This window comes from Plasmopara halstedii (genome assembly GCF_900000015.1).
Source record: "Plasmopara halstedii genome assembly, contig: Scaffold_614, whole genome shotgun sequence".
Classification (NCBI taxonomy): Eukaryota; Oomycota; class Peronosporomycetes; order Peronosporales; family Peronosporaceae; genus Plasmopara; species Plasmopara halstedii.
This window is the reverse complement of record NW_020187532.1, coordinates 1,452,066-1,476,308: the sequence shown is the minus strand read 5'-3', so window position 1 is coordinate 1,476,308 and position 24,243 is coordinate 1,452,066. Positions and strand designations below refer to the sequence as shown.

The 24,243-nt window shown below is 46.0% G+C and overlaps 5 protein-coding genes across 5 annotated transcripts in view; 2 read left to right on the top strand and 3 right to left on the bottom strand.

Annotated features, from left to right (window-relative positions):
- Positions 1-547: 547 nt before the first annotated feature.
- Positions 548-1,219, top strand: PHALS_12311 (uncharacterized protein; the record flags this gene model as incomplete). Its single annotated transcript, XM_024727836.1, has 2 exons — positions 548-713; positions 1,050-1,219. 2 exons carry the CDS (start codon positions 548-550, stop codon positions 1,217-1,219), a joined length of 336 nt encoding a protein of 111 aa, XP_024578373.1.
- A 940-nt stretch (positions 1,220-2,159) lies between these two features.
- PHALS_12310 (uncharacterized protein) lies at positions 2,160-2,823 on the bottom strand (the record flags this gene model as incomplete). Its single annotated transcript, XM_024727835.1, has 4 exons — positions 2,160-2,180; positions 2,250-2,306; positions 2,371-2,401; positions 2,468-2,823. 4 exons carry the CDS (start codon positions 2,821-2,823, stop codon positions 2,160-2,162), a joined length of 465 nt encoding a protein of 154 aa, XP_024578372.1.
- A 468-nt stretch (positions 2,824-3,291) lies between these two features.
- On the top strand, positions 3,292-4,430 carry PHALS_12309 (uncharacterized protein; the record flags this gene model as incomplete). The annotated part of the gene is made up of 3 exons (XM_024727834.1): positions 3,292-3,632; positions 3,694-4,288; positions 4,356-4,430. The coding sequence occupies 3 exons, from the start codon at positions 3,292-3,294 to the stop codon at positions 4,428-4,430; spliced, it is 1,011 nt and encodes a 336-aa protein (XP_024578371.1).
- Positions 4,431-16,082: 11,652 nt separating this feature from the next.
- PHALS_12308 (Cytochrome P450) lies at positions 16,083-17,663 on the bottom strand (the record flags this gene model as incomplete). The annotated part of the gene is made up of 1 exon (XM_024727833.1): positions 16,083-17,663. One exon carries the CDS (start codon positions 17,661-17,663, stop codon positions 16,083-16,085), a length of 1,581 nt encoding a protein of 526 aa, XP_024578370.1.
- A 6,378-nt stretch (positions 17,664-24,041) lies between these two features.
- PHALS_12307 (importin subunit beta-1) overlaps positions 24,042-24,243 on the bottom strand; it is a gene marked incomplete at both ends in the record, with an annotated part of 2,026 nt that continues 1,824 nt past the window's right edge. Inside the window, one exon of the mRNA XM_024727832.1 lies at positions 24,042-24,243. This exon is cut by the window's right edge and continues 1,723 nt beyond it. Within this exon, the coding sequence (XP_024578369.1) occupies positions 24,042-24,243 (202 nt within the window).

The window sequence follows — 24,243 nt, the reverse complement described above, 5'->3', positions numbered from 1 at the left end:
CCGAGGTAAAGTGGACCATTCTAGATATTGATATGACGTACGCTTGAAGTCTCATTCCTTATCAGTAAATTAATCTATCTTCATCTGGTTTGGCTCTTCTGTTTTGGCAGCTCGGCTTTGGCAAAATTCTGGTCCACCTATCAACAGTGGTCCAGCTGCTCGCGAAGTTATGCTGGGCCTACGACCACACTTCGATCAAAATTACGCAAGCAGAACATGAGGTTATAGCGCTCAAAAATGATTCTAGTTGAGTCTCCTTGCCGAAGACCATTTTTGCATCAATCATTTTCTTCCCAACGCCTCGGACAATTTCTCGGTGTGAGCTACCACGCCTCTTTTGTAAGTCGTGGAGCTGAGTTTTGATCGTCGGTCTCTGCCGTTGAGTGTCGGCTGCACATTGAAGGCGCTGGACGGTTGACTGGATTGTCGATCCTGATCGATAGTCATAGTACGAAAAAAGAAGAACGAAAATATTTGATTTTACCACTTACATTTACTTGGTCATCCCGACCATCAAGATATTAGTGAGCACGATTGGCTTTGGATAATGGCGTCCTTGGTCTCGCGCAGTAAAACGAGGATTTGCCATAGGCGCGTTTCCAAAGCATCGAGACCAATCGAGTCATTTTATGCGACGGCAAACTTTTCTCCAGCCCTCTTCGAGCGACATCATCCTGTTCTTGCTACCCCGCGCAAGAACGATTCGGCTTCTGGTAAGCGCGTAAATCTCATAAACTCGACGAAGTGTATTGCAATGCAGAGCAACGCACTTTTCTTGCAACATTGACACAGAATATTTTTCCGATCAATTTGCCGAAACAACCTGTCTTGGTTTCAACACCAAAAGTAGGTCTACCAAAGTATTTCTAACAATGAGATCAATACTTATGTCGACCCGCTTTTTGCCGACCAGTACATCTAACTAATCAGGAGTATATTGCTGCAGGTGTCGAACGATCCTTACCAATAACATTGAAGTACCGTGATGTATAATCGAATATTAATTCGCGTCAGTGGTGCCCTGATGTGGAATTTTGATCTATGGCAAGGCGTTCCAGCGCCAGCCACCATCGTTGTTAGTGTTATGGACGCCGTTTTGATTTTGCGGAAGCTCGCGACGTTGTGCCTACTGCTCGTTGAGTGTAAGGAATATGAAAGAATAGATCAGGATGTGGCGCTCGCTCCGACGCCCGCGATGCTACAGTTATGTTGGCCCTGATGGCAGGGTCATTCAGCTATGAAGCGCGGTGCTCGTCACCATTTATATTCAACCTGTGCTTGCCTTTCTTTTGTTCTTATCGGCGTGAAAGCTGTCTAAGGAGTCTGTAATGGACCAACAATCACTTTATCGTTTGTCTTACAACGTCTCCGTAGGATCATGTGAAGCTTTGAGGCCGTAGCTGTGACGAGGTTACACGTACCCTGGTAACATGGGTGTGTGTCACACGAGATGGGCATGGTGTGACTGCACTCAAATAAGAATACGGTGCGTGGCTGGGTAGCCAGTAGTTATGCATTTAGATTTTACTACATATATTTAGGAAATATAGACATTAAAAATTAGGGGGCTTTGTCGCAGGTAGAATAAATAAATGAATAAAGTCAGTTTTGGATTTAAACGATTAGCCTTGGGTTAAGGCGGTGATTACTCTTGGAGTAAGCGGATTGCGACCCGCTAACTCGTACTTGTTCCAAGTTTAAAACGAAAGGTCGGTGGCATAACTTACGCTTCCTCAAAGCGCAAAGCTACGGCAGCCCCGCTGCTGTAGCTTTGCTCATAAATCAAACATATTCTCTCAAAAGCCATTGCCAAAACTATTGATGTCTGAGAAAATCGAATTGCCATATTTCGATTATATGTTTGCAATCGAATATTCCCACTTCGTTATGTAGGAGGCATCTTACAAACGGGAAGGTTAAGATATAATCATACTACGTTGATTTTATCTATATGTTCTAAAAATATTTCTATATGATTAAAAAAAAATCACAAAAACTAAATACTGAGTAGAATGTTACATTTGTCACTTGACTTTTTTGATTTCAAATTATGGCCAATCTTCTCAAAATATCCCTAGTAATTTCATTCTGGTTGTCCCATGTGATTATTCCATTGCATGTAGCTTGTAATGCGGTTAGCTACTTAGTTCAGGACTAAGTTATAGCTTTTCATGTGGAGCCTACAATGATAAAGTGGCTTTCAGCTTTTGTGTCAGACAATATTCCATATGACACTCACTCCGACTTACAGTATTTAGTGAATTGAGAGGTACGCTTATATGTATCGCCGGATTTGTGGATTTCGGCTGATGTATGTAAAAATAAGCCAAATATTTGAAGTTGGGTCTGGCATTAACCTCTGAAGCCAACCTTGTCGTTCACTGTAAATTTCTGCCACTCGCTTGTTTTAAAAAAAAAGGAAATCTGTATAAAGAAATCAACACGAGCTCAAGTTAAATATTTCTACCCTCTTCGTCCCGCGATACTTTTATAAGCTCGTTGTAATAGCTCGGAACGCGCGTTCGCATCAGAGCCTTTAAACTGCATTAACATTATGGGTTTCCACTTTGTATTGCAAAGAAATCTTTGCATTGTTTGATCAACTAGCTCTCGAGGCGCATCCAGCTCCAATATTGCAAGATATTTCGTAATCGGTTCTTTATCGACAATGTTGCTCGAGCCAAGCGCAGCTTTAGTTTTTTGTGGCGCACTATCGCGCACAATTTCATAGTAGAAGCAAATAATTGTAGCCGGTGGCGATATTAAGTCAGACAAATTGTTGTAAATATGACGACCCTGTCTTAACAGGTGAATTTTTCGCATACTCGCAATGTTTTGCTGGTAAGTGCAAGTTGCTTTGATAGTAGCGATACACTTTATCAGCCGTACATTTTTCTTAGACAAATAAAAAGACTTGTAATGTAATTAAATAAAACTGTAATTCCATCTGTCAGTTTTCATCAAATTAATTATCAACCTCTATGTTTCTCTATAGCAAGCTCTTGCCTCGGATTGGCTGTTAAGCCTACAATTTCCCATCGTAATGATCTAGCCTCTACCCCATGTGGTTTGACGGACGTGACTGCTCTGGATTAGGGATAGCCGCTGGTACTTCGTCACGTTGGTTTGTGTGAAAACGACTTGGCCGAACATATCGCAACGAGAACTCCGCAAGTTTGCTCTAGGTTGACGAAACGACAGAAGCTGCCAGAGCATACAGGTCATCAACCCACGGCTGGTGTCAGCTACTATTTATCTTTAATCCCGTGAGTCAGCGCAGCGTGGTGCAAAATGGCGAATATTACCGCTACCACGTGCGACTTTGGACTTGCACTCACAGAGGAAGGATGCGTGCGGACACTTGCGTCGTACGATCCAGACGCTTACCATACAGTGCAGGCCGTCTATTTATGTCTTGGTGGGATCAGCGTCGCAGCTAGTGTACTTCTCTACGTTCGGTCGGTAAAACACGAGGGTGCACTGCTCCAGCAATACAGCTTTCTATTCTGCTGTTATGGCGCTGTAACTTTGGTCATCCGTGGGGCAGATCCTTCCAGTTACGGTTATGTTATCCCGCGTCCGATAAGCTGTTTTCTTGCCGATACGTGCACTGCCGCTCTTTACTCCGTGTAGTAAGTTCTTGTTGTAACGTGTGAATATTGAAAACAGTGACTTATTTTCTATCTCTTACAGCATCATGGCTCTCGGGTATTGGGCTACTATTATCCAGCGTGGTGCAGCAGTTACTGGAAAACCACCGCACTTGGTCTGTTTGGAAAGCTTAGCTATTGCTATAGTCTGGACTTTTCAGATAATGTACGATATGTGTCTCTTTCTGTCCAAGGGATTTAATCCGCAAGGTCTGGTGTACATGCAGCTCACCGTGAGTGCCTGTATGCTGGGCATCATAAGCACCGTCTTCTTGATTTACGGTCTACGTGTACTTAATCGTTTGCGACAATTCGAGAGGCAGCTAAAGTTGCGCATGCCAAGCGTGCATTCCGATCGCATGATGTCGAATCGGTCTTTTGATTTAAATATGAGTGACGACGAAGATTGCGAAGACAATGCGCGAACGCGCAAATTGTGTCCTCGTCCACAAGAGGGTCACGCCACCAAGATCAAGAAAATTTTACTGGTTGTTGAATCGTGCTCGCTTATTGTTGTAGCTGCTCAAATGTACATGGCGATTGCCCGCACCAATGACACTCCTGTCGAGCTGTTATGTGCGAATGGCCAAATGTGCGAGTCCGTGTCCTGCTCGGTGAATGTGCTTCATATCTTTCAGGTACCGCAATATTTGGCTTAGCATATTGAATCTAGCTATTAATCTAAGTGTTGCGATCGTACTGCAGGTTATGTGCATCTGGGTGATTCTCTGGACATTTCGAAAAATCCAAAAGAAAGCTGTTGTCCCTAGGCCCGCTTAAGCGTCAATTTTCTCACTCGTAGCAAATCGGCTAAGTTTACTCAATCAGTGTCCCAAATTTTTGTGATGTGTACCATTAGCTATTCATACCGAAGTTGTAATAAGTCAAGCGTCGGGATATATTGTGTATGCTCTCGTGAAGCGCTTTTTCCATCTCGGACCTGTAATTTAGATTTGGGCTTGTCTTTGAAATGTAGTCGCTTGTTTGCTGTCGCAATACGTAGGATATGACGGCTTGTGTTCCTGAAATGAGCTTGATGTAGTGAAGTAAAGTCGTGTGTGTACCTATATAAGAAGACGTTGTGAGTAGCAACCACGTTGGACATCCAAAAACCAGCAAGATATTTGCCGTCGTGAGACTATACTATACGATTTAACAATAGCACTAAACCTTGTATGTAATCGATCCATTGTAAAAAAAGCTATTCAAGGTGTCGAAACTAGTTTATTACCAATTTTATAGGACAACGAACCTCAGCGTCACTAACATCGATCGACAACATCCCTTAACTTGTCTTAATAAGGCAATATAGAACACAAGCTGTGTTCGCAACCTCGTTGGGATATTGATGATGTAACTCAATCTCTTTCGAGTATGTGCAATGTAGAGAGGTGTTTAACAGACACTAATATAATCGTGCTCGCCTTCTGTTGACATCTTGATATAGCTTCTGTATTACTGTATTACCTGACTTTTTGCCATAGCACCCCCGTGGCGCTCGCTATATTTCTAAGATGAAATTTTCAAATTTGCTACGCAATTTTGCCGGGCTGATTTCAGCAAGTCGATTAAAGTTGACAGTTCGTCCGCTTGCAAGACTAAAACCGACTTGCTGTCAAGGGGACATGATCTCATCAAACTATTTTTGGTAGTAGGGTCAATCCTGTACAGACCGTACAGACATGTACGGTAGAATAAGTGCAGAAGCTCGATTAATCATCGTGGTCGCTCCAGCCAAGTTACGAAGAAGATCTCCCACCACGCAAGTGACGTGTTCTGCCCGACCATCGGTCTGTGGATGATCTGTCGTTAATATATCCAATCTCTCGTGCCAAGCACCGTGATAAAGTTTGCGAGAATTGGCTGTTAAGCGCGGGTATCGGTACGCAATACTGACAAAAGTCTTTGTCGTGGAATAGCCTGGTTTGGTAATGATGTCGCTGAAAGCAGCGCGATGAAACATTTTCCTCGTAAGATCCACGAAGAGCACAATACCTTGATTTTCAAACACCAATCTTGGAAGACTGGAAGCAAACTCTATGTTAATGAGCTACCATTTTTCTGTCGAGCCGTCAGACTGACTGAAAGCGCAAAACATGCAGCAAAGGTCTCACCGCAGAATCGCTTTACATTTGAGCGCTTCCACAATTTGTATATATTATGTCACCATTCTAAAGCATTCACTATAAGTCGTACGTATATTCTATACCGAGATGACCGTGTAGCATGTGTCTCATACAAAAGTCCGCATCTGAAGTTCTCATCATGACGTACCACCACACGCTGTGTCACTTTAGGTTCGTGTAGCAAAACAGCTAGCCTTGGCTTTATGCGTAGCAAAGTAACGCGCGTTCAAGATTAGATAAAGCGACATTCAAGTGTGCAATTTCTTGCACTCCCAATCTTGAAATCATGGAACACATATTGTGTCTGACTCGGATGCGATATGTACAGCTTATTTAAAGCGTGACGGCAGTCACTATTGTAATATGCGAAATCTGGGCAAAGCGAAATCATCCCACCACCACATCAAAAGAGCTAGGCTTCTACCTGACCTCAAAAGTAAACTCAGCAAAAAAAGAATACCATCTTGCTATTATCTGAGAGTCATGTGGCGTTGATGTCGCTGCGCGTAACGACGCATGATCTCTATAGATTGAAATGGCTCCAAGCGAACCAATGTTATCGAAACTAAATATGAGCATACCCTATCGCAAGTCGCTCCTTGTCAGGAACTGGGTAATTATTCTCTGCAGGTTTAAGCTGGCGGTATCCAAACGGAACGACGCGTTCAGACTCACCATGGGCGTAAAGTACGACCTATTGCAAAGTCTGAGATATCACAGACGACGCGCAACAAACGATCAAGATCTGGAAGGGCCCCAATGAACAGAGCCACATATGCGTACACAGCTTTATTTGACAACCTTACGGTGAAGATTGTTGAGGGGATATATTAATAAAAGTAATTTATACAAAAAAACATTATTAATTATTCAACATTTATAGCCGTCGTTATACTCTACTTGAGCATGTAGTTTGCCACATTGCGTCACGTTCTAAAGTGTTTCTGAAGTCATGACTTGAAAGTGCCTTTGCAATGGAAATGCACTATCGACATGGAGTTTGCACTCCACACATCTATTACCTACGATGATACGATAAAGGAGCCATTTGGCGCGTCTAACCACTGATTGAGCCTCCATGAAGCGCTACAGGCTGCTTGTTACGACCTACGGTTGTATTGTACAAAACTTACATATCATTGTGGTTATATTGTAATATCAAAATATCATAATTTTGATGATGATGGAATCTACAGAGGAGAAGTCCGTCTTTCACGCGGGCTGCTAGATGCACGATAAAAAATACAGCTCGTTTTCGTATAGGAAATACCGACACGTATATTGTTGTTATTTCAACGGATCATTATACTGAGCAAACTTGCGACCAAAATACAATTAAAGCTCCCGACTTCACTCCTGGTATAAGCGAATGAAAGCTTATGTGCGTTTGCCAACGCAAATTTAAGAATTATTGTTTCATCAGTGCAAAAAGCACGACATCCCTTTTCCATATTGTAGCACTCGTATATAACTCGACGATCGAGACGTGAAAGTACTGTATCTGGTCGAATTACATTTTCCCTGGACAAAAAGACCTGGTCGACAAGCTTTGGTCTATCGTTGCTCAGAACATTGGCGGTTTGATGGTAAATGGCGGGGGTCGCTCACAAAATGTGGAAATGCGCTGGCAAGGCACGCCCAGAACCGTCCAAATAAGACAGTTTTGAGGGAGGGGATAAGTGATACATCGGTGAGGCCGCAGATGTTGAGCATCAAGTCCTTTAAGAGTCGAAATGGGGAAATATTGAGTAAAGTTGTAATGATTTTGTACATACCTATACATCAAATGGAGTAACAACTCATTGCGCTTGCGGTCATCAAGCTTATAGGCCGCTCGCAAAAATGGTATCTAACAAGCAATACTTCTGTGCAAGCGTCGTTCCCAAAGCGGAAGATTTTAAGCATATTGAGTGCGCTCACGGGTTTTTGTCTACGCGTCAAGGTCGTCAGAAACTGGAGCACTATGTCGAAACGTGAGCAGCCGTTATCACTGAAATTTCGGCGAACCCTATCTCTTAGTCAAAACCGTATACCGTCTACCGTCTTCATGGAGTGTTGTCAAACGAGTGCCGGTAGCAACGAGAACCCCGCTATCACCTTACCGCTTTTGATAGAGGTGGGAGCCGCATAAAATGTGAGGTGGGGCTTTCGTGCCGCGTCAGCTTTACGGAATCATGAAAAATATATGTTTTCAAACACACAGAGTTGATCGGACTCAAGCACACCGAGACAAAAAATCTCTTTCAGCAGCTGTAAGGCTCTGTGTTTCTCGCGGATATTTCATTTGCGGTGTTAAGTAACATGTACGTCTTGCGTACCCCATTCGAGTTCGGCCGAGAGAAAGATTTAAGCTACCGAAACCCACACGCTAGAATTAAGCTTTCTCTAGCGCGGGATACCCTTTTTGGAACCAGGTTCTGTGTCCCTCATTAAACGATGAGGCGTTTTGGACAGTAGAGCCTCCAGCCCAAACACCTAACTTTACGTTAGGTCTTACACCTTCGTGTGGGATACGGCTTCCGCTTGGCGGATCCCGCTACTTAGGTGAAAGACGCGATCACTCGATCTTTAGACGTCTACATAGTCGGATCCTCGGCCACTACACAATTTGAGCTTGACCAGCGGAAAGCTCTCCGAGCTCGCTTCTTGGTATCTCAAGAAATTCTAATGGACAGTATCGTGCTCAAGTACGAGCTCAAAGAAGAGGTAATCCCGTACCCGTAATGCGAACTACTCCCGTGCTGCTCACCACTGGGAAAACCGCTGCAGATGAACTCAAGGCGCAACGCCAACTTCCTGCGTATTGTCACCCTGCAACACATGGAGTCATCCGTCAAGATCCCGCGAGTTCTGTGGTTTCTCACACGGGTGAGTCTACGATCACAGCAGCTCAAGGCTAAAGCTTCAGCTTAGCTCATGACCCTTTGACTTCACGGACTGCTGCCGAGAAGCGCGGGGCGCACGACGACACGGAGCATCATGATCCTTTTGATCATATGCGTTTACGACGTCTGGGCAGTGATGTCGAAGTGGCATCTCAATTCCCATGAGTTCTCGGGGTCGGGATATCTCCGCCTTCTCACAAGATATTGGGTTTGACCCTGTCGACAAAGTCGACCCACACGGCGTCCTACGTGATATCAGACACCATCATTCTCATCGTGAAGAGTCGGCGGCGAGTGATGACGGCTTTGTCGATCGCCGTTCAATGACTCGCGATGCTCTTAAAGCTTGGAGGACAAAGTCCGTCGTCACCGGCACTCCGCCGAGCAGCTTTCCGAGGTCACCTACCGCTGTGCGGAAGACTTCGAAAGCCTGGAGCACTTTGTGCACCAACTTTCTCATGTTTAGGAAAATCGCGCTTTATTGGAAAGGTTCCTAGCCGTCGAGCAGACGAATACGTCACTCCGTGAGACTTTGGAGCGCTTTGCGCCGTTAAAACGAAAATTGTCGCACTACGTGTTTAAAACCAGCTGCTAGTTCAGCTTTTGGGTAATCGAGCGCCTTTGGACGCCGTCCCGGCGCCAACGCTTCCGCGTTCACTTGCGCCAGATCCCGGTAAAGCTTAAGCAAGCCGACATAAAACACCGGGTGGATGCGTATTTTTCTCGAAAGGTTAAGCATATACTTAAGGTCTAGCATGGTCACGACCTTATAAGATATAATAAACCGTGGATGGAACTTTGTCTTAAAGACAGCAGAGACTGCATTTGTGGGAAGGTTTTTCGCAATTAATAAACTAGGTCTCCAACCTCAAAGTTTTTCACATTTCTTCTGCTTCTTTCATCTGCATATTCCTTCTGAATGTCTTGGCTTTTAGCCATCGCACCGCAGACATTTCGTATGACACTCCGTCTGGTAGAAAAAGTCAACGACCTCATTCCGGCAGTAAGGAAACTAACATCAGCTAGCCGTTCGTCTATTCCCCCCTACCAAGCCTTATGCCATATGATTATGCATCAGCGGGACGCGATGATTAACAATCCCGTTCACGTAGAACGGCGTGTAGCTGATAGACGCATGCACTGCATATTTCAGAGCAAACGCTACAAGAGGCAGAATGACGCTCCAGCGCTTCGACTTCTCAACGCAGATCTTGTGAAGAACGTCTTCAACGACGCGACTCACGCGCTTAGCTCGACCATCGGTCTGCGGACGGTCCGCTACCGGAATTCATCTGGTGCCCAGCACCCTGAAGATTGTCAACCAAAACTTCCAAGTGGAGCGCAGATCTCTATCAGAGATAATTGACTACGGGAGTCCATGTTGTCGAAAGATACGATCGACAAACGGCGTCGCTGTACCTTCACCGTCAATTGTGACCGGCACAACCGCAAGATGAGCCATCTTGCTCAAACGGTCACAAAGACCACCACACCCGTGTTGCCCGCCGAAAGTTCGGCGGCCAAGCACAAAGGTTTTACTCATGGACTGCCAACACGCGGAGGGTACCAGTAAACTGACCAACGGCGCCGCCGCATTCGAAGAGGGTTTCACCTTTTGACACGTCTCACACGTGCGCACATAAATGCTCGTCCATTTGTACAGCTTGGCCAGCAATATTGGCAGCTCATCGAGCTGTACGTCTTCTCATGACCAAGATGACCACTGAGTGGGGTGTCGGGGACCGCATAGAGGCTACGGAATTTCAAATTCTCGTCGTGAGGGACCGCAAATCGTGTCGTATCCGTTGAATCGGTGCTATAATACTATTAGACGAATCTCGGTGTAATCGTGCGCACAATCGTGCCGACAATTGCTCGTCCGAGTTTCCAAAATTCTCTCTTACCGAGAGCTCGAACAGCGCTACACACTTACCGACACCCGCGTATGCCGTGCGGATCAAATCCGTCACTGACGACGTCACCGTCGTGACATAAGGATATTCGGGGTCTGGCAACACCAGTATTGGTGCATGAGGGAGACTGTTTTTGGCCCTGCCAAAAGCCTCCTAATGCTCCGTGTCCCAACACCATTCCGTATCATTCCTAAGGATATTTGACAATGGCTGTGCCATTTCCGCATAATGTGCGCTATACTTCTAAAGTAGTTGGCGAGGACACGCCACTTGTGCAAGTCCTTTTGCTTCTTTGAAACCGGCCAGTCCACAATTGTCTTGACCTTAGCGGGATCCGCTCGAAGGCCACGCTTCCCAATGAAGCACCCTGATTTTTTTCCGCGCTGAAGATGCACTTATCGACATTAGCATAATACAGCTTATTCGTGGGCATGCAATAGAGCACCACTCTCAAATGGTCATTTGTCCTCCCGACTGTAGACAAAGATGCCGTCGAAGTATGCCTGTGCATACGCCCGGTGAGACAAAACAACTATGTCACAAGATAATGATCTCTTGCTGGTGCATTTAACAGCCCTTGGGGCATCACCAGTCACTTCCAGAGCAGGTCGCTCGAAGCCCTCACCGCTGTTAGCAGAATATCACTCGCTTTCATAAGCAATTGGTAATACCCCTCGACCAAGTCTAGTGCACTGTTCGTTGTACAGCCAACCATACTCTTCTGGAGAATTACTTCCAAGGAATCGGCGTTTGTGCCGGAGAAGACATTGTTGTAAGCCATAACAATACGCCACTTGCTTTTTGGCTTCCGAACACAAAACGTAGGGGTCGAACGTATCATTCCAGCATCGTGCTTCGCACGGAAAAAGGCGTCAATGACGTCACACTGCTCCTTGGGCAAGGGCCATTGGCGTGTTACGTAGTATTTGGTTCTCGCAACCAGGTCGATCTCATGACGCACACCTCGAGCCGGAGGTAGAACCGACGGCGGGTCTTTGGAGACGACGTCTAGGAATTCCTTTACCAAAGGATGATACGGATCCGAGGGATTTTTCAGGAGCGATGATCCTCTTCGTGCGTTCAGCACCCTCTTTGTGTCCTTCAGGTCAGCTTCATCCAGAAGCGATGACGATTTAATCTTGTTCGTTCGTATAATGACCACCTCGGCTAAATCGTCTGCCTTCGAGGCATCGCTTAACTCTTAGAAGGACATCTCGTCCAGCTCAAGAAGAGCATCAACCGCGGCAATATCCCGAGGGTGATGTCGCCGTCTTCCTTTCCCATCATTATGTTGGCAAGGGTATAAAGCGGTGCACTATCGACTACGGTAGAACCACCCTGGGTCAGGGTCGACGCCATGCATCTCGCGGATAACAATCGGCATCGCCGTCTCCTCTCTATAGGGGTTTTACGTCTCGTCGAGACCAATGTGAACATGCACTCAGCGTCGACCAGTGTCCCCAATCCCTGATCAATAGGAGCCTTATTGCTATTAGCAACATTCGAGGAAGAGCTACTTTTTCCGCAATTTTCGTCCAGTGGGTAACGCGCCACTCCACGCGCATCAGAAGACCGTGCTTGAGATGCCTCTGACCTCGTCTGAATATGCCACTTTTGGAATGCAGAAACTGTTTCGAAACGTGACCAGTGCTCTGTGGATTGCGTGCCACTTCACGTGCATCACTAGGGCTTTGCCCTCGATGCCTAGGACCTTGGCCGACCATGCCACTCTTGGCACACAGCATCTACTTTGATACTCGAGCAGTGCTTAGTGGGTTACGAGCCACACCAGGTTCAGCCCGCGAGCAATGCTCGGGACTCTTCGCCAATACACCGTCCGGTTCGTCAACTAGAATACTCCGACATTCAGCACATTGACCGTCCCGGACCAGTGCCCGTGCCAATAGCGCTTCTGCTTCGTAGCAGACGTGAATTTCGTGACTCACTAAAGCCCCACCAGGAGACGTGTGCGTAGCGCCAAAGTTCTTTGACCTCCAATTAATCCATGACTCATGGGCGTTCCAACTATGCTATATCAAGGATGAGATCATACCTTGAATCCAAGTGTAGTATTTAGCAGCGCTTCTCGCTATCGAAGTCAAGAAACCTGACACTGAGGCCCACAGGGAATTTCGGCAAATGTAACAAATTAGTGGTAATCGTGAAACGAGAAGATGAGCCTGTCCTTTCGAACAATATAATTTATATCTAAAATATCTTTAATTTTTGACAGTAACACAAGTACCCGTCGCTAAGCGAACAGTGACGGTGTCAATCAGTCGCGCTTCCAGCGATCAGCATACAGCTGACTCCCTTCGATCGTGAAGCGTCGAGCATAGTTGCTCGACGCACCAAAATCGCTAGAGATTTTCCATGGCTTATCAAAGCCCTTCATGTCACTTTTACGACAAGCAAACATATACGTTTCGTGTTCAAGAGCACACAGCTGATCGGGGCTGGGCCCCACTGCCCTCTAATTTGAGGCTCAACAGAGCTCAGTTGTTACCCAGTAGGGCGCCCCACGCCTACTGGGTGTGGTCGTTTAAAAGTGGGACGTCGGCTCAATGAACCTTGACGCGCCTTGCGCAGGGGGCAACCTGTCCGAAAGGGACGGGTGTCTCCATAGACAGAACACCATCGGGCTTTTGAACACTGCCCGGCAGCTCGGAGCTCTGCCTCCTCCTTTCTCAGCATAACTGATATCCATTGACTTAGGCCCGCTCGATGAGCATGAGGGTGTGTATTCCAACCAAGTCGTATTGACTTCAATTCGAATTCAATATATAATGCCACATGTACCGCTTCTTTAAAAGAGGACGGATGCACACGGAAGACTTTCATTCTGGCCTCGCCAGTGCGGAAGCCCTCCATAAAGATGATCACTGTGACCGCCTCGAGAAGAAGATCGGCTGCCATCCCGGCAATGAGAGTTCGCAACTCTTGGACAAAGTCCATCAATTCTTTCTTGCCCTATCAAGAGGCAAGGAAACGCGATCGCATCTGATTAGGTGGCGAGAAAACTCGCAAAAGCTGCAGCTTCAGCTCCTTCAAGTAGGGAAAACGAACGCTGGCGTCGGCCCCCGAGCTTGGAGATAGCTAGTGCCGCTACAGCTTGTTCTGAAGCATGAAGAATGCCATAGCCATCTCGGCCGCTCTTACCCAGTGCAGGAAATCCTCTTCATCCTTACCCTCGAAGGTCCTAGCGATCACCATGAGCGGCCTGGATCGGAAGGAGTCGTCCGTCGTCGACGGTGGCGTCATGGACGCAGTCGACGCCAACAGCTTCTGCTGTCTAGCAAAGCATTTTCATAGTTTGATCGCCTCTAGGCGCGCGATTATCGCTTTGGTACTTGCAAAACGAGGTGCTGTACGCCCTTAAGGCCAAGCAGGGACATCATCTTATTGAATCTGTCCTTCATGCCCTGGAGCAGATAGAAGAATTACTCCATCCTCACAAAGGATCAGTTGTAACGACTCGTTACGGGTGCTACCAAGTACAGCGAAGCCGCCGGAGCTCTTTGCCTAGAGGGAAGCTAAGCTAAGGTCATCGACCTTACGTTTTATACCAGAACCAGTACGAGTGTAGCAAATCGCAATTCGCTACCTCCAAGAGTACCCCTCAACCTTAACCAAGGCAAATACACTCTTTCGTTCAAAATCAAAACTGCATCTAATTGTTTTAATTGCGGCAGAACCACCTATATCTAAAACTTTAGGTTTTCTTGTTTGAAAAGTAAAACCTAATTAAAATGCATAATTATTGGCAGCCCCGCCAGATAGTGGCTTCTTGCTACGGCGTAGCCACACCATTGTGTAATTAAACCAATCTTCACCATCTTGTGTTACCCACCCTTTCATAAAAGAAAACATGTAACCCATTACACTCTGGGTACATGTAGCCCCTTTACAGTTAGCACAGCCACAATTTAGGCCTAAACTCGATTCCAATAAAAGATGTGTTACAGAACAACATTGTCGGCTGCGCTTCGCACAGTGAGCTCGACTTAGTTAGTAAAGATTTTTATTTGCTAATAAGGGACATGATTATCCATCTTACTGAGGCGAATACCCCTACTGGTAGTTGCTGGTTATGCCATACTGACTATCTAATACGCCAGAAATGCTCAATCAGCTGATTGCATAGCTAACCAGGCCATATTGTGGCTATACACAAACCTATCACAATAAATTACTTGTCCATTATCGAATAGCCGGATGGAAATAACCACATTAACACTCGCGAGCAATGCTCAAGTGTGTGCGCTTAAATAAGCTATTTACCAATATACTTATTTAGTGTGTCCTTGGCGCTGGCAGATATTTGAGGCGATGGGCTGTCACCTCGATCTTTACCACATGCTTTGTACGTTGCAGAGTCAAGCTCGAGGCGACGCTTTAGAGACTTCCACTTCGCTGGTGCTGGCTTCCAACGCCTTAAAACGGGGGAGTCGGCATGTGTTTCTCACTCAATGCTCGAGCTGAGTAATATTTTCAGCGGCACTCGAGCCAGCTCAACTCTAAGCGTAAACGGTATTCTTAATTACTGTAGGCCTTGAAAGGGCCCACAGAGTGGCCTTCTTGCATTAGTTTTGGCGAAAGCAAACGCCCACACTCTCAAGGGTGTGGGAACTCCGCACCAGCGTGATGAGAGACCTTAGCCAGCTCGAAACCATAACCGCGGCGTAACTTTTGCCCTATCATCAGAGCCAGCCAGGCCCCCTGACCAAGTCCAGCCCATTTTCATGAAGCTGAACATCGTCGAGAGCTACACAGTGGAGTGTTACAGCTTTTCTCACTGATGGAGAAGTCCGAGATTCGCGTTGCGGGGAGGCCGGGCACAAGAAGCACCTCTTTCTTGAAAAAGGCTCAGTATGGTATAATTGAGATAAGGCGGAGGTGCTTTGTCAGAACTCGAGGAGTCACTTCGACCGTTTGCATCAGACAACTCTTGTCATTCTAACCAATATATTTTTTAGTCTATTCGATTTTGGTTATAGGAGGGAATTTTCTGTGCAAGCATGCCTTAGAGAGCAGACACGGTAAATTACAGCGCCGAAAGTGGAACCCCAGGTGCAGTGGCTGCTGGTGGAGAAGTCACTGTTAAGTTTTTACCAAAAGTCAAGACCTTTCCACTTTCGTTTTGGATTTCATGTGCATACATTGCAAAAGCCAAAAGGTTTTTGGGAGTTACCCGGCGCCGCCGCATTGCGAGTGATAAGTGCATGGTGGATGCCAAGCCGTAACATTCGCTATTTCAGCTCGCTCCAATACGCAGTTCAGCTGGTATCGCATTTCATGATAGATACTTTTGCTCAAGTTTGTTTTTGTTCTGTTGTATGAACGATACGTTTTTGCATTATTGTCAATATTGTGACTTTAATAAGGTAAAAAAAGATGAAGATTAATACGCTTTTTGTTGATCTCTAGGCCTAATCCTGTTATCCTGATTCTTTTCAAGATGTAGTAATAATAAACAATTGACCTCATATTAAACCAAGTTGATAAAGCTTAGAATGCGGGCGCTCCCGCTTCGTGGATCGTACACTCGAGTGGACCTTTCACGGGAAGGGTGACGCTGTAATCATACGTAATTTTAAACGGATCCTCGATAGTTTTAATGTCAAAGCGACTGAACAGTACAGCAATGACCGTCTGCATTTCCAGCAATGCGAAGCGCATGCCCACACACTGATGTGGACCGCCTCCAAATGTCACAAATTGAAATGGATTTACGAATTTCATCTTTCCTGTCTCTTCATCAAGCCAACGATCTGGATTGTATTCGGCCGCATCTTCTCCCCAAACATTTGTCATCCGTGCAGCAGCGTATACTGATACGACAACATATGCGCCCAACGGAACAAACGTGCCTTCCCGAAGCGTAGTAGATCGTGAGGGCGCACGATGTACGCCCGTCATGAAAAGACGCAAACTCTCCTTTAGTACTGCCTCAATGTATGGCACCTTGCTGAGATCCTCCATGGTTGGAGCTTGCATTTCACCAGTCATGAGTTTGGGCAACTTCTCGCGAATCTCTTGACGAAGCTTGGCCAAGACACGGGGGTGACGATTTAGATTCACGATAACCCAAGCCAGACTAAAACTAGTTGTCTCCTTGCCCGCAAGAAAAAAATTCATCATGGCATCACGAATATCAGAGGAGTCGGTTTTACCAGTCGAATCAATGAAAAGTGTCAGTAAATCTGTCTTGGTCTTCCAATCGTCCACAGTCTTGGACTTAATGGACTCGTGTACTACTTCGTTCAACAACTCAGTGGCAACTTTAATGCAACGTTTGAGCATTCGTTCATCGCCAACATTCAGGAAACGTTTAAGCTTCCAATACCACATTGGCGACTGCAAACGCGCCCCGAAGACTTCGGCATACCCATCGACAGCCTGAATAAATGGATGGTCCATTTCCGAGTTTAAATCACCATCCAGACCGTGAAGATCTACACCAAAGCCAACTTTAGTAAAGACGTCACTTGAGAACTTGCCTAACAACGACCTCATGGGTACAATTCGTCTATCTTTTGCACATTGCGCGAGAACGTCACGAAATCTCACTGATTTTTCAATAATTACATCTTCCATGACGTCGCGTAACATTTTCATGGAAAACATACGACTCGCAATCCGTCTTTGTTTAATCCACTTTTCTCCGTCGACACCAGCGACACCTTCACCAAAAATATCATGCTGGAGATCTACAAGATCGTCACCACGACCGAAAACGTTAAATTGTGTCTTAAAAACGTCCTCACATGCTTCAGGTGATGTGATAATAAGCGTTTGCGGACGACCGATGATTCTAAGTACCCAGGGCCTTCCTTTGCTGATTTGACTCTGCTCAGCCATCCAGTCTTGCAGTCGATTTTTTTGAAAGAACATGACGTCAAGTGTGTTGCCAAGAATTGGCAGCGTCGACTTAGGTCTGTGCAGTCGTTGAGCATCCAAAGCACAGGTAATTTTCATCTCTTTGTACATCGCAGGCAGCAACTTGTAGCCTAAATACAAACCACCTAACACCCCAAAGACAAGCCACGTTTGTTGCTCATTCACTCGATGCTGCGCGATTCCCCACATCTTCAGACCTCAGTCAACAGGTGAAAATTAAGAACTGATGATGATTCAGACCTAACAAACAAAGCACAACTCCCTTCGAACTTAAATGTATGTAAATGTTGTCTATTCTGACTTGATGATTTTTATCTCTGATCGCAGTAAGATGGTACAGATTCGACTGGCTGGCTATACAGAGTCAAGGTTGAGCTTTTTGGGCAATCACTATTCTTACAGAAATACATAAATGAGACGAAGGAGAGAATTAAGGTATCAGACCCGCAGTCTTGAGAATGGAAAACATGACAAATACCGCGCGTGTTTCATCGCTCTTTTGCATCATGAAGGCACTGGAACAGTCTCATTTACAATTTATTATTGACGCGATTAATCAGACCAGACTGCGCTTTCGATTTAATAAATGCAGTAAATGATTTCCATGTACAGGAAATTGCAAAGGTCTGATATGAAAATCGCGCAGATGGCAAAATCTTTCGCGATCGTGTTGCCAACCAAGCATAGACGGGTTATGGAGATTCATTATCGTTGAAGAAGGCTTAATACCTTCCTTCGGATGTCTTTTTAAATTTCTTTGTACAGAAACTCGTCTAGGTACCACCACTATCAGGATGGAGTTTGTGTTTTGTTTGATAGGCAGATTCATAATCATTGATTGCGGAGCTTATCGATTTGCATCATCGTAAATTGTAGAATTTCAAAATTAATGGCGAATTTTGCGACGAGCTCTGACATTGTAGATCCATCACTTGTTTTCTTAAGCCAAATACCAACATGTCTGTCCGCTTGATCGTATCGGTAAACATGTCGTTGCGCTAAATCTGATTCTTTTTTTGGAACCTTCGACGATAATATAGGAGCATAAACCGTCGTCGCCAATGCCACAGGTCAGAAGGGAAAAAGCCTGGTCAGGATGACAAAAGCAGTTCATGACTCTCAAGTACAGTATTAAGATATAGAAGCGACAAAAAAAGTCATTCGCGCTGAAATGCTTCAGCATATTTAATTTACGATGTCATTATAGTCGAAGCGGGTCAAGCAATTAATAAGTACTTTCCTGGAGAAAGCTCCTCTACTTTAAAAGGACAATCTAGCGTCGAATGTTATCACTCGCAAGGTCTCACAAAAGAGTACTTTGAGTTTGTCGCAAGCTTGAATTAACATGGTAAAGGATATCGTTGAAGCACATTGAACACTTAATTATGTCTGAGTCTGTTCCCATCAATCCTTAGATCGAACGGTATGTGTTTCCTGTTTATCAACAGTCAGACATCACGGAGAAAACGTCTGATCAAAGAAAGAGAATAAGGTTACGGATCTTAATCTTGATCATTAAACAGTCATCCCAACTTTACAGGGAATCGGTTCGAATCGGAGCCGTCTATGCCGTCACCAAAATGGTAGAAAACTTGAGCAAGGAGAAGTAGCAGCAATTCCAGCACTATTTATGAAAAGACGTACCCGATAATGGTGTACGTGAACGTACACTGTTGATCCTCGAAGTAGAGGTGGAGCACCATAATGAAGTATTAGGATTCATACTCGATACCTCGCACGATTTATTAGATATACAGGGTTTTACTAATAGAGGCCAGCAAAATGTCTGAATATTTCTTAATTTAGCTGGCTTAATAATATAAGCACACTTTAATTTAAGATCGTGTAAATAATGTCCGAAACCCTAGGGACCCAGCCTTTGTCGTTGACTAAAGCGACTGTCGGGAGGCAAAACTTTCTTTTTTCAAGCGGAGCAACGCCTTTGCCTTTACTAGCACCCTTCCTCACACGATAGAGTCTAAATGAGACCGCATCATCGGTGAAGATGGAACATTAAATGTTCACAAATTTATCTTCATTCGTTTAATGAGTTTCTGATTCCAGCTGATAGCGGCTCAAGTCCCGAAAGTGGTCGCTTCTTGTTTTAAGGCGTTCAATGACTATGAAAAATCGCTAGTGAGTTACCCCCAGTTATGTCTCAACCAAATGTCGGTGGAAGAACCATTGACTCCCGCTCAATTCTATTGAGCGAGACCGCTTCTATCAAGCGTCATACTCCATCTAGCAAAACGAAGATAATTTCCCATCCTGGATACGCGAGGTTGGGACTGCTATTGCCTTAACTCTGCTCCAGCGTTGTCAAGATGAGGTAGTACCTCTAGCACTGTCTTGCAGTATCTCAATGAATAAGACAATCTATACTGATAACTACTCGAATGACAGATACCGTGAGTATTCGCATCGCCTACTTATGCTTACCGCGTTCAGCCAAAATTATTTGCTACCCATCTGAGAAAAAAGAGGATTGGTATTTTGAGTGGATGACGGCTGAACCTCTTCCGCAATCGGTAACCCTTGCCTGATGCACGAACGGCCGTCGTACTGCTGCGTTTTCTGAAAACTCTACCTCAGTCAGAATGAGAAAAGAGAGAGTGATTCCTAGCTGATTAGCTCTGTAGTACTCGCAAGGGGTGAAACAGATCAATTTATAATCTGTGCAATCACATCTCTCTCAATTGAGCGTTTGTACATCACATTTCCGTGCACCTCGCCCAGATGGACCTTTGAAAATACAAGTCAAAATTTCCAATGCAATACGTATCGATGGTACGTCTAAACGGTGTAATTATTACTGTTTCTTCCAAAACTCCAGGGTAAAACATATTTAGTAACTTGAGTTGTAGATGGCAGTAAATATACATACAATATGCATACTGGAGAATCAAAAGATCAACAAAATTGTGGAGTTCGTTGGTCTTCATCCATACCGAGTACTCACGATGATCTTTCATCAGTACAGCATCGTAGAGCCACACAATGGTACTGCTGAGCTTTGCTCTAAGTCTTTTAGGCAATGCCAATACTTCGGTCGGGTTTCAATTTTTGTGGTGGGGTGTAACGAGATACATACCCCAGTTTAACTTACGTACACAAAACACCGTTACTTTTCGGGCATAGAGCAAAGCCCAGTAGTATTAAAGTAAAAGTTCGCGATGAGGCACTAATGCGGGATCATAATAAGTCCTCGATACGAATTCAGGTCATGGGACTCCGAACTGGGGTCAGTGTCTTCCAGCAGATCCGAAAGCCTCACGAGCAACTACGATTCCAGAAGTTTGTATTCTCTCAGGTACACCTATCCTAGTTATAATGAGTCTCATACACTTTAAAAATCATCCCTTCACTAAATCTGTGGTAGCTAAAATTGACGAGCACCGATAAATACTTGCTTTTTCGCAACCAACAAGCTGCAAACCATTTCCGACAAGACAATCGTTAAAGACGATCACTGTGACTCTTCGAGTCCTTTCTTAACAGCTACACCTTCACTGAAGGCTAAACCGAAGTCCCTTTCAGGATTAGGTCATTCATGCTCCACCCACCTCCGGACAAATCACTTACTTTGTTACGTTCCCTAAGGCGAAGAGTGACTCAACCGCGAAACTCTCGACGAAGGCCAGGTCCGTAACGGGGTTACACGTACTCTGGTATGAAAGGGTGGGTCACACAAGATGGCGTGACCATAGACAGGTGTGTATTCCACAAGACAGTGTAAGCACACAATGATGTTGCTACATCGTAACAAAGAATCCACTACGTGGCAGGACTACCAGTAGTTATGTATATTTATTCGGTTATACTATTTAATTAGGAGCACGAAGGCTTAAGGTTTAGGCGGTTTTGCCGCAAATAAAACACTTAAATGAATTTTAATTTTGAACGGAAGAGCGTATTTGCCTTGGTTAAGGTTTTGGGGTACTCTTGGAGGTAGCGGATTGCGATCCGCTACACTCGTACTGGTTCTAGTATAGAACGAAGGTCGGCGACCCTAAGTAAGCTTCCTCTAAGCAAAGAGCTACGGCAGCCCTGCTGCACATGGTAGCACTTGTAGTCAAGCTACGCCCGAGTCGTTTGGACTGATCCTCTGTGAGGAAAGAGCAATTCTCCTTTTTGTCCCAGTGCATGCAGGACGGGCTGGAATAGCTGATATCCCTACGCGTGGTAATAGTCTGCATTGGAGTTAATGTGTTTCACTTGGCCCTGAGGGCTTGCAACACCTTGCTTCGCAAGGACCTAAAGAAATATGCGCACGTTTTCAAGCTATGAAATACTTTGCTAGAGCACCCACAGCAGAAGTTGTCGACGTCGATTGCGTCCATTTCGCCACCGTCGATGACGGATGACTCCTCTCAGCCCAGGCAGCTCATGGTGGATGTTAGGACCTTCGAGGGTAAGAATCGAGAGAATTTCTTGCTCGGGTGAGAGAGGCTGAGATGGCTATGGCATCCACCATGCTCCAGAACGAGGAAGAGTGCATGGCGCTAGCTATCTCCAAGCTCGGGGGTCGAGTGCGAGAATGGGCACTGAGCTGCGATATTTCGGTTGAGGCGGCATTTTCCTTCTCGAAAGATCTGAAGCTGCAGCTTTTGCAAGTATTCTCGCCCTCTAACTAGGCATATCGTGTGAGATCGCGTTTCCTTGCCGCTTGAAAGGGCAACAAAAAATTGGTGGACTTTGATAAGAGTTGCGAACTCGCATTACCGGGAATGGCAGCCGATCCTCTCCCGGAGGCGATCGGTCACAGTGACAGCTTTTATGGAGGCTCCACGCACTGGCGTGGATCCGTCTTCTTTTGAATAAGCGGTGAATTTGGCATTGAATACCGAATTCAACTTCAAGTCGGCACGTCTTGGTTGGATTGCACACCCTCAGAGCTCGTTTAGCGGGCCTGAGCCAACGGCTCTCAGCTATACTGAGAAGGAGGAGGGAGAGCTCCAAGCTGCTGAGCAGCGTGTAAGCACCCGAAGGTGTTGTATTTGTGTAAACTCCCGTCATCTTCGGACGCGCATAAAGGTTCGTCGAACCGACGTCCCGTGTCAAACCATTTGGTTTGACGCGTGGAAACGAGACCACCCAGTAGGCGCGTGGCGCCCTACTGGGGAAGAACTGAATTCTGTTGTGCCCAAAGTGGTTGAGTGTAGCCGGTTCCTGCTATGAAGAGCTCCGTGCTCCTGAAGACGGAACATGTAGAGAAGCCGGGCTTGCTGATCGTAAAAGCGCCGGTGGAGCTTTGATAAGCCATGGAAGATCTCATCAATTCTGGTGCGTCGGGCAATTTTGCTCGATGCTCCAGGATCTAAGGAAGTCAGCTGTATGCTGAGGTGCTGGAAGCGCGGTTGAGACATCGTCACTTTTAGCTTAGCGACGGGGACTTGTGTCACTGTGCCGAGATTCCCCGTGGGCCTCGGTGTCAAGTTTCTTGACTTCGATAGCTTCCGCTAGGAAGCAGAAGCGATTTTGGGCGCGATCACTTGTCTGGGACGGTTGACGTGTTGGATATCGGAGTATCTGAGTTGTCGAACACCGAAGGTGTATTGGACAATAGTCTCGAGCATGACTCGAGGGCTGAACCTTTAGTGGCACGTAGCCCACGGAGCACTGCTCAAGCATTTAACCGGTTTCTGCATAGCAAGAGTGTCATTGTCGGCCAAGGGCCGAGGCGTCGAGGGCGAGGTCCCAGCGATGCACATGGAGTGGCACGTAACCAGCTGATCACTGCTCAAGTATCAAAGCAGTTGCTGCATGCCAGGAGTGGCTTAGTCGGACGAGGTCCGGCATCGTGGGCAAGGCCCCATTTATAAACGTGGAGAGGCACGAGCACAGCTCACGTTTTTAAGCAATTGCTGCATGCTAAGAGTGTCATCAATGGTTGGACGAGGTCCGAGGCATGCCCTTCAGATGTGCAGCGGGGCTGCCGTAGCTCTTTGCTTAGAGGAAGCCAAGCTAAGGTCACCGACTTACGTTCTTTCCAAGAACCAGTTCGAGTCTAGCGAATCGCAATCGTGTGAGATACGGCTTCCGCTCGGCGGGTCCCGATTCTGAAGCGAAAAACGCGATCACTCGATCTTTACGTAGTCGGGCCCCAGGCCACTTCACAAGCGAAGCTTTATCAGCATAAAGCTGTGCGAGCTCGCTTTTTGGTACACAAGAAATCCCAATGACTCGGTACCGCGCTCGATTTTGAGCTCAAAAGGAGGCGCTCCTATACCCGCAATGCGGACCATCCATGTGCTACCCGCCCTTGGTGAAATCGCTGCAGATTTCGATGAGCTCTTTGAGGGATAAGAGCAGCAACACCGGAAACATTCTTCGCCGTCTACCTTACAGCAAAGCCACAAGGAAGTGGACGTGCGCGTTGAGCGCCATCTTAGATTTGAGTTTTCCAACTTCAAGGCGCAACGCCGACTTCCTGCGTAATGTCGCCCTGCGCCATATGGAAAACCATAACGCTCCCGCGAGCTCTGTGGTTTCTCACTGGTGAATCTACGACCAAGGCAGCTCATAGCCGTTGCTTGAGCTTAGCCCATGGACTTCAGACCTTCCGGCCTACTGCCGAGAAGCGCGGTACATAAGACAACGCGAACCGTCATGATCCTTCTGATCATAAGAGTCTACGACGTCTGGGCAGTCTTGCCGAAGTGGCACCTCAAACTCCCACAAATTTTTGAAGTTTGGGTATCCCCGCCACTTCACAAGATCCCGTTGATGACGTCGGTTGACAAGGCATTCTACGTGGTAGTTGTGGTCA